Source organism: Herpailurus yagouaroundi, unplaced genomic scaffold, assembly GCF_014898765.1.
Source record: "Herpailurus yagouaroundi ecotype Mexico unplaced genomic scaffold, PumYag 161, whole genome shotgun sequence".
Taxonomy (NCBI): Eukaryota; Metazoa; Chordata; class Mammalia; order Carnivora; family Felidae; genus Herpailurus; species Herpailurus yagouaroundi.
This window is the reverse complement of record NW_024412402.1, coordinates 6,643,956-6,659,158: the sequence shown is the minus strand read 5'-3', so window position 1 is coordinate 6,659,158 and position 15,203 is coordinate 6,643,956. Positions and strand designations below refer to the sequence as shown.

Here is a 15,203-nt window from a genome sequence, read left to right as displayed (position 1 = left end):
CCACTTCTGCAACATTCCCTTAGGAGCCCAAGGGGGACTTCAGGAGCGAATGGTCGTGGGGTGGAGGCTGTGGCAGATGGTTGAGACCAAACAGGTAGTTTTTTTTCCTGAAATAGGTTTTGGGTCCACCTGCCTCAGAGTCTTTTGAGAATATATATCAAGGACGCGGAGTCTCGGATCCCACCCACATCCGCTAAGTCAAAGTTTCCGAAGGTGGGACCCAAGAGCCTGCATCTCTAACGAGCACCTGCTGTGTGGAACACACAGAGACTGGGACCCACAGACCCCCAGGGTGGGATGGGGAGAACCACGAACACATACCTGCACCGCGGAAGCGCCCGCACGCCCACCTCGAACCAAGAAGGGCGGAGGGACGACTCGACCTCACATCTCCACTCCACGTTTTTGGAGGTAAATCCAGACACGGGTTCCCAGAGAGCCTGACCATCCACCCGCCACGTGCACGGGCCTACCTGTGTGCGAGCGCAGGTGACGTTTGAGGGCGGTGTGGCTGGGGAAGGTGCGGTTGCACTCGCTGCAGGTGTAGCTGCGCACGCCCGCGTGGACCTCCATGTGCTGCTGGAGCGCACTCTGAGCCTGGAAACGCTTCCCGCACAGCAGACAGAAGACAGCCATGTCTGTGCCTGTGGGAAAGAGGAGCGGGGAGAGCCTCAGGGGGGCGGAGCACAAGGCCATTCTTTACTCGTCCAGGTCCAGACGAGAGAGCAAGAGCCAAGGCCAGGACCAGTGCCTCCAATCCCCCAAGCTCAGGGGCAAACCCAAAGGCACACCCAGCGTTGATGGAGCACCCATTGTGCCACTGCAATGGTGGACAACATCAACTTACCGCTCACCCTCACGGAACCTAAAGAGAGAGGAGAAAGAGAGGATCGGATGCGTTGCAACAATAAATGTGCGTCAGCGGCCGCGTGTAGTGCTGTGTCAAAGGCAGGGTACTGGGAAGTCAGGGTGGCCTCTGTGAGGAATCACGGTAACGAAGACGGTATGCACCCAAGCCATTGCTCGAACATAAGTGCTTTAAAATCCCATCTCTACCACCTCACCTTTCAGATAAGGCAAATGAGGCACACAGACTGAGCAACTTGTCCAAAGCTCCCCCAGAGTTCAGAAGCTGCAGACACGCCGTTCGAACACTGGCTGCCTGGGTCTGAATCCTCTCCGGAGGCTAGCCACAGACTCTATTCTTTTCTTTTAATTTTTTTTTAATGTTTATTTATTTTTGAGAGAGAGATAGAAACAAAGTGTGAGCAGGGGAGAGTCAGAGAAATAGGCAGACACAGAATCTGAAGCAGGCTCCAGGCTCTGAGCTGTCAGCACAGAGCCCAATGCGGGGTTGGAACCCACGAACCGTGAGATCACAACCTGAGCTGAAGCTGAGCTTAACTGACTGAGCCACCCAGGCACCCCAACAGACCCTATTCTTTTAACCAGCTCTCTCCTCCTTTCACTTAAGAGTCCATTCATTCAACAAATATTATTCTAGTACCTTCTATAAGGGGCACTCTCTTTTGGGCACTGGGGATATAACCATGGAAAACTGGACAAAGTCTCTGCTGCCGTTGTAGATGTCACCCCGCACCCGGGAGAGAGCATCCCTGAACACTCTGGAAAGAAACGTAGTTGATCGGAGGATCAGAGAGAAGAACAACACAGCTGGAGAGACGGGGAGACAGTGGAGGGGAAGGCCAAACCAGCAGGCAGGGCCAGGTCATGTGGGGTCTCGAAAACCACGTGAAGATGTTTAGGCTGCGTCCCAAGACCAATGGGCAATTGTCAAAGGGCTTTAAGCTAATGAGTGCCATGAGATTTCCATTTCACTCTGTCTGGTCATTCCCTGCACTCATCAGAAGCACAGGTGAATTATGGTACCCTACACAAACAGGCTGCCATTTTCTATTATCAGCCCACTTTCTGATCAACCTGTTCTGGAACCACAGCCATTCTGGGTACAGCAGCCCATGAGGAAGCATCTACACCCACCATCTGAGTCCTAACTGGTGGCTCATTGCCCGCCATTTTGGATCCTGTTTCCCTCAGCGTGTCAGCTCCCCTGGGAAACTCATCCTTCCCCTCTTGGTGGCATCTGGGTGATATAACCTGTGCTCAGCCCTGCATCGCCCTGCCCTGTGTGAAGGATGCAAGTAAGTGGGAAGGGTAGACAGGCCTAGCATCTGTCAACCCAGCCCAGAGGGGGAGGAAGGGCAGAGCTCTGCCTATTCTGTGTGGAATCAAGGAGCTTCACATAGGTAGTGGGGTGAAGAGAAGGACAGGACAGCATGAGGACCTTGCTGCCTTCCGGGTCGCCCAATGGAGACAGCAAAGCGGTGGTCCACTCTCGCTGCCTCAGTCCCATTCGTGGCTGGGTTTAAGATGAACTAGTGGGAAGGCCAGACCTTCCCCTCCCTTCACAGCCGCCCCTGCAGATGCTCAGAGGCCTGGGCAGCTGGAGCCATGCTCCATCCTGCCAGCAGTCGCTGCCTGCATCCAGGTCCAGGGAAGGCCGGGCACAAAGCAGGAGCGCGGTTTCGCTCCTGGCCTCAGGGCGCACAAGGGAAAGGAAGAATACAGGTGTTGTGCCGCTGCTTACCTGTGCCGCCATCTCATTGAAAACTTGCAACCAACCCCACTAGGCAGGCATCCTCCTCCCTCTTTTTTATGAATGGAAAAACAGAGCGGTTAAATAACCTGCCTAAGGTCACACAGTCCGAAGAGGCAGAGCTGGGATTTGAAAATGCCCAAGGTCTGTCTGACTTTAGAAAGCACAGGGCCAGGCCCCTATCTTCTTCTGGGTGTGCAATCTGTCCAGGCCTCTCCTGGAAGGGGCACAGTGATGATGCCAGCACACCAGCACTAACCCAGCTTGGTCCAGGGGCCCCAGGGCCTGCAGGGCCCACTCTGGCACCAGTGAGACCGCCGTGGCCAGTGGGAGGGGACCACAAGCGGAGTCACAAGGTACAGCCCTCTGAAGCCTCCCAACCTCGGCGGGCCAGCAAGAACCCCAGGAGGTGCCGGGGTGCTCGGCTCCACCTGCCTGAGGGGGTGGTCTGTGGGACAGTGAGCGGCCGGTGTCCGTCCATGGGGGCAGTCCATCTGCAACGTGTGCAGTGAGACAGCTGCCCTGGCTGATTCATCCCAAGGGCCCCGAGCACCGGCCCCGATTAAGCCAGATGTCAAACAGCTGCCTTAAACTGGTCAGCTGGGGCAGGCCTCCTGGGCCAGTTAAGCCCTTCAGTGGCCCACAGTGCTCCTTCAGCATCCCCTGAAATCCCCGGCTGTGGAAGGTGCCTGGGTCAGAGGGACCGTGACAGTCCCAGTAGGATACCCCAAGCCTAAAAAGCCAAGCCCAGAGGAGTTCCAAGGGCTGGTACACCCAGCAGGACTGACTGGGGATACCGCAGCTCTCTGCCCTCTTGGTCTTCCGCAGGCTCCTCAAAGCTGCCCCCACTAGGCCATCCATACTTCTCAGGATGGCCTGGACCCTCTTCGTGTCCGGCCGGCACACTCCATGAACGTCACTAAGTGTAGGCACTGTGCTAAGTGACCAGGGGGATGCTGAGTTCAAGCACACAAATAGGGACCCAGACTAGTTCCCAGACAGGTCGATGACCCACCAGGGGACAAGACAGGGTGACCCCATGAAAACTTTGGCTTTGAGAAATCAAGAGCATTAAGCAGCCAAGGAGCCGGAGGAGGGGTCCAGGGGCTGGGATAAGCAAGGAAACACCTCAAGAAAATCTCAGAGCAGGCAGACACAGGACAGACGCTGAGGACGGACACAAGCAGGGGACATTAGTGGAGGGTCAGACCACCGGGGCCACATCGCCAGGTGGGACAGATCACACTTCATGCTACAGGCTATGCGATGCCAGGAAAGCACAGGGGTGCTGGCATGACCCAACCTGCATGCGAGGACAACGCCCCCAGGGTCACGTGGGGACCAAGAGCAGCAGCAAGTGATCGGAAGCAGGCAGAGAGCGGATGGCTTTTTTGACAGCACTGGAGGTAGGTGGGGACGAGACTCGGGTACGGGCTAGGAGGACTGGAGGAGGGGGAGAGAACTGAGGTCCGGGCTGGAGGTGGGAAGCATGGTATACCTACAGTCCCGGATGGTCAGCTCTGTGCCAGGTTTCAAGTTACATAATCACCACGCGGGAAGGAAAGGCTGCAATGTCCCTGCAAAGGTCCCACTCCCCTTCCTGGGACATCTCACGAGTCTCAGGGGTCTCCTTGGCCACTGACACACCGGCCTCGGTGCAGAGATGAAGAGAAGGGGCCTCAGAGGCCCCGTATCCACTCTCCCCTTCCGTTTGGAGACCAACAGCTGAGGAGATGGAAAAATGTTTAAAAAGCAAAAAGGAAAAGGTGGCGGGGGGAGAAGTGGAGGAGACACAAGAGAAGCCAGTGGTGCATGCAAGCTAAAAATCTAGAGACTAGATTTGAGTTATTAAACAATTTGCTGTAGTTTCTGCCTAGCTGATTGTTCGCATGTATGATGAGTCAAGGCAGATTCTATTACACTGGGAGATTAAGCAAATAAATGCTAGCTTTTGGAAACACATTAAAACGTGGGACTATGGAAATAAAATTATCTAGAAAATTGTATTAGCAAATTCATTAGCTGCAGTGAGGTGTGCAGCCGGGCAAGAGGGCCGGGCAGTGTTAAAACACTCGGCTCCTTTCAACGCCTGAGCTCCAGACATACTCGGTGCTCTTTCTGACGCTACAGAGAGAGTTCGTGCCCGAGACCACACTGGGGAGACAGGAGGAGGCTCCACTGTTGGCAGAAAATCTTCAGTAATCATACTGAAGGAAGACAAAAGCAGCACAGAGGTCTTGGTCTGCCACTCGCTTGCTCTGTGATCCTGAGCATGTCACTGAACTTCTCTGGACCGGGCTGTGCTCATCCTTTGCCACACCGCCTGTAGTTGCTGAGATGGTGACGAACGAGATACTCGTGAGAGTTGCAGAACGATAAAGTGGTAGCCAGAGCCACTACCGGCCCGGACGACGCCCCTGTCTGACTTAGAAAGTCATGCCCCTTCCTCTGGGCAGACACAGACGGTCACCTTGGGTGCACAGCTCTCACGAGCAAAGAGGCTGCATTCCAGCCTCCACGTCCCCCCCTTAGCCTGGGCATCCTCCTGCAGCAAGTGAGCTGCTTAGGGATCACCGCAGCCCCATACGACATACGAGCCTACATTGTTCCGTCGACTCAGGGCGGCTGCTTCCAGGAGTGCACTCTAGAGAAGGCATCCTGGATGAGTTACACCATTTAGGACTCAGGGCCAAGAACATCTTCTTCCTCTAAGCCTTCATGACTACAGCACATAAAAGCCTCTGATGCATTTATTTTTGACACTCAGTTCTGCCTAAGAGATTGTAAACCCTCTAAAGCAGGAGCTGTTCGCTTCATCTCTGTGTTCCCCGACGCAGAGCGCAGGGCCCAGCACAGAGCAGGCACTCACTAACTGCATGGTGCATAAAAGAGTAAGTAAGGAGCTGCCCCCCCCCCCCCCCCCCCCCCCGCCCCCGCCCCCCCCCCCCGGCAGTCCCAGTGCAGACAGCCAGATCCGAGAGCTGAAGCAAGCTCAGACCAAATGAAGCCATTCCTGAGCACTTCCGGGGAGACTCTCCTTGGCAATTAGTGATACTGAGTGACCCACAGCCATCTGATCTTGTTGGGGCCTCTCGTGTCTGTCTGGTGGGCTAGACAGGACTCCCCAGTTCTCACTCTGTGTCTGAGCTCTGTTGCTCAGAAGCAAAGACTGAGACCACCAGTGCAGTGAAAGAGACCTCCGTTTGGCCCAGAGGCACCGCCTTCCTGGCTTTGTGACCCTGGGCCAAGCAGCCGCTGCCCTTGGCCTCATTTCTTCCTCTAGGAAACGGCATTCCTAACTCACCTGCCTTTTCCAACACCAACGTCCTGGGCTGTGATGAGGCAAATGACAAATCTTTGTGAGTATGTAAATTCTACAAAATGTATTGTTTCCTATCAATCTGTAAATTTTGATGTAAATCGGATACATAAATTAGCCTTGGTCCAAGGAAATAATTCATCAGGTCAAAGAACAGTACCTCCTCTGCTCTTCTGAAGACTGACTGGAGCTCAGTCTTGGGCTGTGTTCCAAGGATGTCTGCCTGAAACGGCTTATAACTGGAGATAAGAGGAGGGTATGGAACGAAATAACCTCCTGAATGAAAAGCATGGTTCCGGGTAATGTGGGCAGAGCCCGTGCAAACATCTGGGCTTCCTTTTGCCTCACTTCTGTCTCTGGAGACGGTGACCCACACCTCAGCCATCCTCCACCCCCAAGGGTCGCACAGCCCGTGTGGGCTGCAGGGCACGTACGACTCACAGACTCTCAATTTAAAACCAGTTTAATTATAGCCAAAAAATGGGAGAAAGCCAAGGCCAGGGTGGAACAGGAGGCAGGAGGGGTGACATAGACCCAGGATATTTATTTCACCCAGGTGATGACTGGGTCTGAAATTATGAGCCACAAAAACCCTCATGTTTACACCTGTGCCATTTACATACCAATTAGCTCTTTAATAGAAAGGAAGGAACAGGATCAGAGGGGTACACAGCTGGAGGAGATGTTCAGGTGCGACACCTTCTTGGAACAAGGCTCTTATTATCTCCAGCATAAGCAGTTTCTTAATCAAAAGAGCAAAGGGATCTAAATATACTCTGGCTTTTTTTGGTAAGCTAGCTATGACTGCCACGTGTGCATGTGCTGGACTGTGTGCACTCTGTGTGCGTATGTGCGTGCACACGCACCACGGATGAGCTTGTCATGTCCAACCCCACCTAAGCAAGCCAAGGAAGAGATGCTTCCCCTGCAACCGCCAACAGGTTTTTTTTGTCCCCAGAGGAAGAAAATGTCAACTTTCGGGGGCTGTGAAAACCTTGGTTTAAACTGAAACCGTCTCCTACCCGGCCCCCGGCCCCCCCACCCCCCCTCCCCGTCTGACCCCCAACTCCATCAGACATGTCTTTCTATACTTCCTCTGACCTCCCGGATGCCACTGCCAGTCACGGGCAGCCCCAGTAGCCACACATCAAAGCTATTGATGAGACTGCCGCCTCTCCCCGCTCCTCAGCTTTGTCCCTCCTCCCCCCACCCCCTTCGTTGGTAAAGCAGAACTGCATCATCCACTGTGCGCAAGAAAAAGACGGAGACGAGCGGTCCAAGGCTGACTCACACCGAAGGCGGGAAGACTCTGTCTGCATCTCAAGAGGATGGAGAAGGCTACAGGTGTGGAGGGGGCAGGGACACAGAGCACACGGAAAGGAAATAAATGTCCAGCCATGACATCGGCAGGAGCGCCTCCCTTTTGGCTCCCCCTGTACCATCATTTAGGGTTTGGCTCCTTTTCAAGGGATCTACTGGAGAAAGTGTCAAGAGCTCCCTTGCTATCTCTTCTCTCAGGCACATGTTGCAGGATCATGTGCGTGGAGCTCCGGAATTCCCAGGCTTCCTCAGGAGGCTAGCTGTGAGCACAGTGAGAGTGCGGTCTGCCCAGCCCGAGACAGTGTCAGACCAATGACTCCAAGAAAGACAGCTTCCGAGCGTGGGAGACCAGCCCCACTGTTTCCTTCACTGCTGTCGGTCTCCCTGCCACAACAGGTAGAGGAGGCTAAGAAAACATCTTGGAAGGCCCACCTCAAACCAGATGAACTGCAAGTCTGTGCACGGATGCTTGTCTCCGACATATCGAGTCACCTGCCGCTGGGACACCTTTGATCATCTGTTCAGTTACATCTTCTCAAACCAAGCCAAGAGCTAAAAACCTTAGCATCTAGTCTTCTGGTCAATTCCAGTCTCCTTATCCAGCCCTCCCCACCCCTTTTCCCTTTCCTGAATCCTGGAAAGCGGTCTCTATAACCTTCCATTTCCACAAAGGAAAGGGGGACGGTTATGGCTTCATAGCATCAGTCCAAGGAACAGAGAGTTCTCAATGAATAACCAGAAAGGGGAGGAGCCAGAACAGCTGATTGAAATTTGTTTTAAAACTGAGCCGGGGACGGGTGAGCGATTACATTTCTCAAAGCACACACCCCTGCACACGTGCGCGCGCACACCCTTGCGGTCTCTGGGGGAATGTGGCCGCGTCCTGAGGCAGCAGCTAGCAATGCTGGCTCCCAGAAAGCCGTGTATTTGTTTAGCAGTGAGCTGCAGACACAAGTGCATTTCATTACTCGGCACCTCCAGCTACAGTAAACAAATTTGTCAGCTCACTAGCTCATTAAGGTGCACCCCGGACACAGGGGATTTATTGAGACCTGCACAATAAAAGTAACATGAATGGATTTACTAATTTTGTCAATCACTCCAACAAACGAGCCGGAGAGGAGGAGAAACTGGAGGAGGGGGATGAGAAAAAGGGGTGGAAGAGGAAGGAAAGGAAGCAAAACGGAGGAGGAAAAGTGGGAGTTTGGTTTGCAACAGAGTCAACAGGTTACAATGAGATCCGGTCTGTGCTGGGCTGGGCTGGGCTGTGCTGCCTGGTTACATGACCGCCTCCCCACTGGCGCGCCCTCATGGCGGGCTACGCTTCCCAGGGTGTATGGCCCCTAGCAGGAAAGGCGCCAAGGGCAAACTCAACTGCACTACGTCAAACTGGTGGGAACCTCCTCCTTCATTCCCCCCACCCCAGCATCTGATGCGGAAGTAGGGAACAGAACCCAGGATTAAAAGCCACACCAGAGGAAGCAGCAGCGACCTCCACACCAGGCACCTCTCTCCTCTTCCCACCTATACCTGCAGCCACTTCCTAATCACGCACCTGAACCCTTTCAGACATTCGAGAGTGAATCCAAATTTCCACCACAAGAGCAAGAAGAAGAGGAAGAAGGAAAGGAAGAGAGAGAGAGAGGGAGGGAGAGACAGAGAGAGAGAGAATAGGGGGTGGGCTTGGGGTGGGAAGTAAATCCGGAGAGGTATGCAGCCCTCCGGTCTGTAACTTTCAAAATGACAGCAGGACTGGGGCAAAGGTCGCAGGGTCCGCGGCCTTAAGCACCTCCGCCAGCTGTGGCGGTGCAGCCTGGAGCCCGCAGGACGCCTGCCCGTATAAATCAGCGGTAAGCAGCCCCTGCTGGGGGCGAGGACAATGGGCCCACACGGGGGCGGGAGGCAGGACAATGGGGCCCGGCCAGTGCGCAGGCCCGGAACAAATGTGCCCTGGCACCACGGGGGCCCCCATTTGTGAAACTAATTGGCCCACGATTGAAAAATTGGACCAACTTCAACAGCCCTGAGAGGGAAGGGGCAGCCTGCAGTCGCCCAGCCCTGGGGATCAGAAGCTTCTCCCAGGTCCTGCCCATCTGGGAGAGGAGAGCTGCCTCTGAGACGGGGCCAGTCTGAGAGGAGACGGACAGGGGAGATGGACCGAGCAGGTGAACAGAGTGCTTCCTTGAGGAACCCGGGTGCAGCCTCTCCTCCCGAGATACAGAGAGCTGCCTTCCTCGATTCCTCTACACTGCCCTTCTACAGGATAGAAAGGCAGTGGTCGACCCTCGGGGTTCCCAAAGGCTCCGGACTTGGCACCCCTGGGGTAGGTGGGTAGCACACAGAAAGCTCCAGTGGGTTCCTCCTGCAATCCATCTGGCATGCATTCCGCTCTGTGCCCTCAGCTCTCCGTAGACGGCATGAGCTGGACTGTAAGAAGCTAGGATCACCAGTCTCTAACTCCGCTGGTCCTGGTGGCTTCTGGGAAAAGAGCCCCTGAAGCGTGTGATGTGGGAAAGGACAGGCCAGGCTAATTATCCTGCCATTGTCCTCCTGCCCTACCCTTTCCTAGGACTTTTCACCAACTGAAGAGGGTGAAGAATGGAAAGCACTGAGGTCTTCAGCCAGAAGGCCTGTCCTCCAATCCTGGCTCAGTGACTAAGTCACTGCGCACTCCTGAGTAGGTTACTAGACATCTCTGGGTCTCCGTTTCCTCACTAGAAAAATGAAGGTGATAATAAATGACCCTTGAAAACTTTCCCTCCTACTGCAACAGTCAATTATTCTGGGCCTATGGGCGAGCATGCTGGAAGACTGAAAGATCCTTCTTCCATTGAGATGTGGTGAAGGCATTTCTCCCTCAGAGTCCGGTTAGAAAGCCTTCTTTTAGTTAAAGAGAATCTCAAGGCTTCACTAGAAACCACCGTCTTAGGCTCACAGAGGGACAGTCACCAGGTGAGGCAAAGAAAAGACCCACATGGATCACTAGGGGCCAATCTAGGTCTATCACCCCTAAGTCCTTCTCAAGCCCTGTGAGATAGGGAATTTTAGGGGATTTTAGGAAGATGAGGAAAGCAAGACTTGAAAGAACGTGCTAGGTCCTTTCTCTCAAGTGACCAGCAATTACCTGCTTAGTTCCTTCCAAAACTGGCCATACGATCAGAAGGGCAATTCTGGAGTCGCTGGGTCTGAAGATACCTCCAAGCCTCTGCACTAGGCGATGGTTTGGCCAATGAGATGAGAGAGAGGGGAGCAAAGCTTTCTCTCCCATGCCCCCCACACTGCTGTGATAAAAAAAGCCAAAGAGTGACCCTCGGAGAGGGTGAGCAAGAGAACCAGACTCTCTGAAGCCAGTGGTCTCATTTCCCTAGGGCCCTGTGCCCCCACATGGCAGGTACTGCAATTTCTTTTTAAGTTTATTTATTTACTTTCAGAGAGAGACAGGTGAGGGGTGATTAGGGGCAGAGAGAGAGGGAAAGAGAGAGAATCCCAAGCACTGAGAGTGCGGAGCCCGATGCAGACCTCAAACTCATGGACCCCGAGGTCACGACCTGAGCAGAAATCAAGAGTAGGACGCTTAACCGACTGAGCCACCCGGGGGCCCCAGGCACTGCAATTCCGAGCAGTGGGTCGGGTCCAGAGCTTCAGGAGGGGGTACGGCGGTTCTGCCTGAAGATGAGACCCGATGTCCTTATTTGTGTAATAAGTTCTTACCAGGTCTTGTTTATCTCTTCTGTTCATCAAGTGGACAAGACATTTTCTATAGAGACTCAATCTCTCTGGTTCCGAGCATCCCCCAAGTCATCTTGAGGCCCCCAGGGGAGGAGCCAGGGCCCAGAAGAGGGGTCTCTGGGAAAAAGCAACTCAGCTTGGGTCTTATTTAAAGACCTGTAAACCCCGATGTATTTCACAGACAGTGAGGTGGATGTAGGAGGAGGTCCAGAGAGAAAGGCAGGGAGGGACAGACAAGGAGAGACAGTCAGAGGCCAGACAAAGACCCAGAGAGACAGGAGGGGTTGGGGAGGAGAGCAGGGGTTGGAGGGGGGACAGATATTCAAAATAAAGTGAAATGTTGATTGTTTCAGGGCCATTTCAATATCTGACAAACATCAGGCAATGAAAAGAAAAAGCAACCGCATATAAATAAACAAAACCCAACCAAAAAAAAAAAAAAAAAAGAGAGAGAGAGAAAGAGAGAGAGAGAAGGGTGTATTCATTTTACTGACATTTTAATGGTTCTTCTCCTTTCCCCCCCAGAAGATGATTACAAATTAAGCAGCATTTAAACGCTTTTTACTGTCAACAATTAAAAGGAGGGCTGGGAGCCTGAGACTGTGGTAGCCATTCATTCCCACGGTAACCAGGCTATCAGAGGCACCGCCAGGCTTCCCATACTGTACCGCACACAATGGCCAAAAAGGGAAGAGTGCGTACACCGTTAATTTTGCAGGACATTCAGAAGCAAATTAAAATATAAAAAGCTCCCGCACAAAGGTAGATACCAAGAGTGAGGGCAGGACAGGTCAAGCTCTTGGAATTAAAGTCTTAGCAACGGCAGAGTTTAAGCACAGCCTGATTACACCTTATTCAAGGCTGCCCTGCCTTCGTTTTCTGGAGACAGAGACACAGAGAATTTCCCAGGAAGGATGGAGGGTGGAGGTGGCTTTCCTAGACAGAGAGGAATAAACAATTAAAAGGACCCAGCAGCTCCAGGCCAGACCCCAGGTCCCAGGGAGTGAAGGGCGGACCCACCAGCTCCCTCAACCTGCACTTCACCCATGGGCACTGGTCCACTGACATCTAGCCCTTTCACACCTGTGCCATGGCTTTCTCTGTTGCATCACAGAGAGGAACCAGGTGATCTTCATTTCATTCTGCTCAGAGGAAAGGGTGTCATTCCAGAGTGAACCAAATGAACAGAGGCAACTGTTCAGAAACTGACCTCCCTTCCGTCCCCACCGATTCACTCCCACCCCTGCCCACCCGAGCAGGATACTACCCAACACTCACGTCTTTCCGAAATGCTAAAAACCCTCTGGGTTGGGTCCCGGTAAATTTTCTCTCGCTAGAACCCTTGTTTAGGCTACTCAAAAATGGATTCTAAGAATCCACATCATCTCAGGTACCTTTTAGAATAATGGGATAATGAAAACTCGCCCCCTGGATAAAAGGGAGAAAAGAAAGGACTGAAAGAAGGAAACGGAGTCGGGTGGAGAAGCAGGGGATGTCGCTACCCGTTTCCTTTCCGGGTCTTCGGAGAGCAACGTGGAAAGTCACAGAAGCGAGCTGGCTCCAGAGGATGAGCCGGGTCCGTTTCTGTACCGTAAAGTTTAATATGCAGGAGGGGCGACAGAGAAATAAAAGAGACACGTCCCCTTTAAAAGGAAATATAATTTACAGTGTGCAGCCAGGCGGCCCATAGTTTCAATCTCGTTTACTATAGAGAAAACTCTGCTAGCTGTTCTCTATCCCACAAATCCGATTTAATCAGACAAGCCAGCCAGCGTGGCTTGGAGTAAAAACGGATAATTAGTAAACAGAGAGCTACTCCAGTGCTTCATTGGCATTCGAGTTGGGCTACTGTGTCGCATTTAAAATGCAGTCTGATGAAGTTTACAAAATCAAACCATTTGTTACTCCTATTGAAGAGGCTTCAGGCCACTTGCAATTAAATTGGAATTAGTGCTCAGAATGAGACACAGCAAATTCATACTAAAAAGGGATCTGACTTTGAGACATTTGACTTCACTTCAACAGTTTTCTGTGTGAGTGTGTGTGTGGGTGTTACCGAAAGACGCCTCACTCACCCCGACTCTGCAGAGCTCCCCGACTCGGTGAGCTTGTCCCCCACAACCTCCTACTCTTGGGGCTGGCTGCGGGGGGAGGGGGAGGGGGCCACAGGGGAGGGACAGCTGACACTGGAGAGCCAGGCCCTGCATTCACACCAGGACGATACTGTACTAGGGAAAATGTGTCCACAAAGGACCATATGGCTCCCTTCTGCATTGAGCCTTTGGACAAGGGGGTGGAAGGGGGGGCGGGGAAGCTGCCAGAAGGCACACTTCCAGGGGGCACCGGCCCCGCCCACCTCAGACAGCAGGCTGGCGGCTCTGGGAGAACGGGGGCACCTTTTCCCCGTGGGCCGGGTTCCTGTGACGCTCCTGCCTTCCCTCCCTCCAAGGCGCATGCACAGGGAGGGTTTCTGTCACCATGTCCTAGCCCATCAGCATGCCCCCGGCCCGGTGCGCTGCCCTTATAGGCAGAGAAGACTAGACAAACTCTGTCTTGGCAGGGCTCCCTAACCTAGAGCCCACAAAGCCCCCAAGCCGTCCAGGGACAGAATTCAGGAGGCTGGTGAACTTGGAGAAGAAAAAAAATTGTACCTCTATTTTCACCAACCTCTACCTGAAATTCGGCAGCTCCTTCAACGGGGAATAAAAGCAAAACAACCCCAGCTGCATTAGCCGTACGTGCGGCTTGGTCGTGGACAGGGCAGATATTTGCGTACCCACACCACGTGAGAAGTGTTGCATTTGCAGCCAAACATTCATGCAAACCGCTCTTGCAAAAATACAGTGGACGTTCAACCAGTGCCTGAGCTTAACAGGATAACAAAGAACCACACATACGTATTACAAATGATTTTTTAAAAATATTTTTTATATCTGTGTTTGAAGTTTCCATTTATAATCTCAGGTATTTTACCTGATGCATGGATTTCACCAGACTTCCCTGGGGCCCCATAGCACAGAGCTTCAGTTTGGGGGGATGAAACAGCTCTGTGGATGGATGGCGGTGAAGGTTGCACAGCGCTGGGAACTTACTGCCACTGAACCGTAGGCTTAAAAACACTTAAAATGGCAAAGCCTGTGTTATATACGTATTTTGCCAAAATAAAAAGAATCCTTGGTCTCGACCAGTCAAAAGTTACTTGTACAGGAGTACAGCCCTCTGCTGCTCAGATGTATCCAGACAAAAACTCAGTTTTGCCCCTCCTTCACCTCCTCCACATCTCCATCTGCGGTGAAGAATAGGCTGGAATGGCTCCTGGGAAGCAGGGAGTGGCCACGTGTGGTTCCTTGGAAAGGACCCCGCCGGAGGTCCAGACTTCTCAGCTCTGACACCAACCAGCCTTGGGCGAGTGGCTTCAAGTTCAAGGGTTACTGTCTCCCTCTCCCCATCAGAATGAAAGCCACCTGAGAGCAGGGGCCTCCTTTCTCTCACACACTGCTGTTACCTCTTGGGCCTGACAAGTGTTTCATGAGTATTTACTGGATAGAGGGAAGAACGAATGGGTGGATGTGGGATTAAACAAATGAATTTGGTCTCTCTGGACCTCAATCTCATCCCTGATATAAAGAGGATAGGCTCTGTGATCCTTTAAAGCTCCTAGTCGGAGGGGGTTCCATCTGCTCTCCTCTAGCTACTGCTCACACACATCCTCCAGTGTGCAGCCCTCTGAGACAGACAGCGGGTGGCGCACGTGCACAGGTTGGGGATGGACCGTGGCAGTAGCATGTCTGACGTGACAGGGCACCGCCCTCAGGCCACAAGACTTGCATGCGGTCCTCAGGGATGACCCCACACTGGCCCACTAGGCCTCGTGGCCTGCCACCCAAAGAGGAAACAAGCAAGGTGAATTTATAGGCTGGCTGAACACACAAGGAGAAGGAGCCACGGAGGCCTGAGGAGGAGGCTCCTACGTGGCATCAGGCGGCCAGCCGCAGTGGCTCTGAAAGCCTGGGGGGAGGAGATGCTCCTTTTGGCCATTCAGGGAGGGAGGGGGAGGAATTTGATTATGGTCATAAGGAAAAACAAAACACCGTCCACCAGACTTTCCCACTTCCCCCAAATCTGGAACCAGCCTCCCTGTAAGTAGGCTGTGTTCCTGACTCACTACATCTATCCCAGGGAGAGGAGGTGGAGCGTCCAGCAGGCGCGTGCCTGGGC

General features: G+C 53.1%; 1 protein-coding gene across 6 annotated transcripts in view; it reads right to left on the bottom strand.

Annotated features, from left to right (window-relative positions):
* ZBTB16 (zinc finger and BTB domain containing 16) overlaps positions 1-15,203 on the bottom strand; it is a 197,064-nt gene that overhangs the window by 11,993 nt on the left and 169,868 nt on the right. For all 6 annotated transcript variants that reach the window (XM_040483070.1, XM_040483068.1, XM_040483065.1 and 3 more), the window contains one exon: positions 474-644. In XM_040483070.1, the coding sequence (XP_040339004.1) occupies positions 474-644 (171 nt within the window). The remainder of the gene's footprint in view (positions 1-473; positions 645-15,203) is intronic.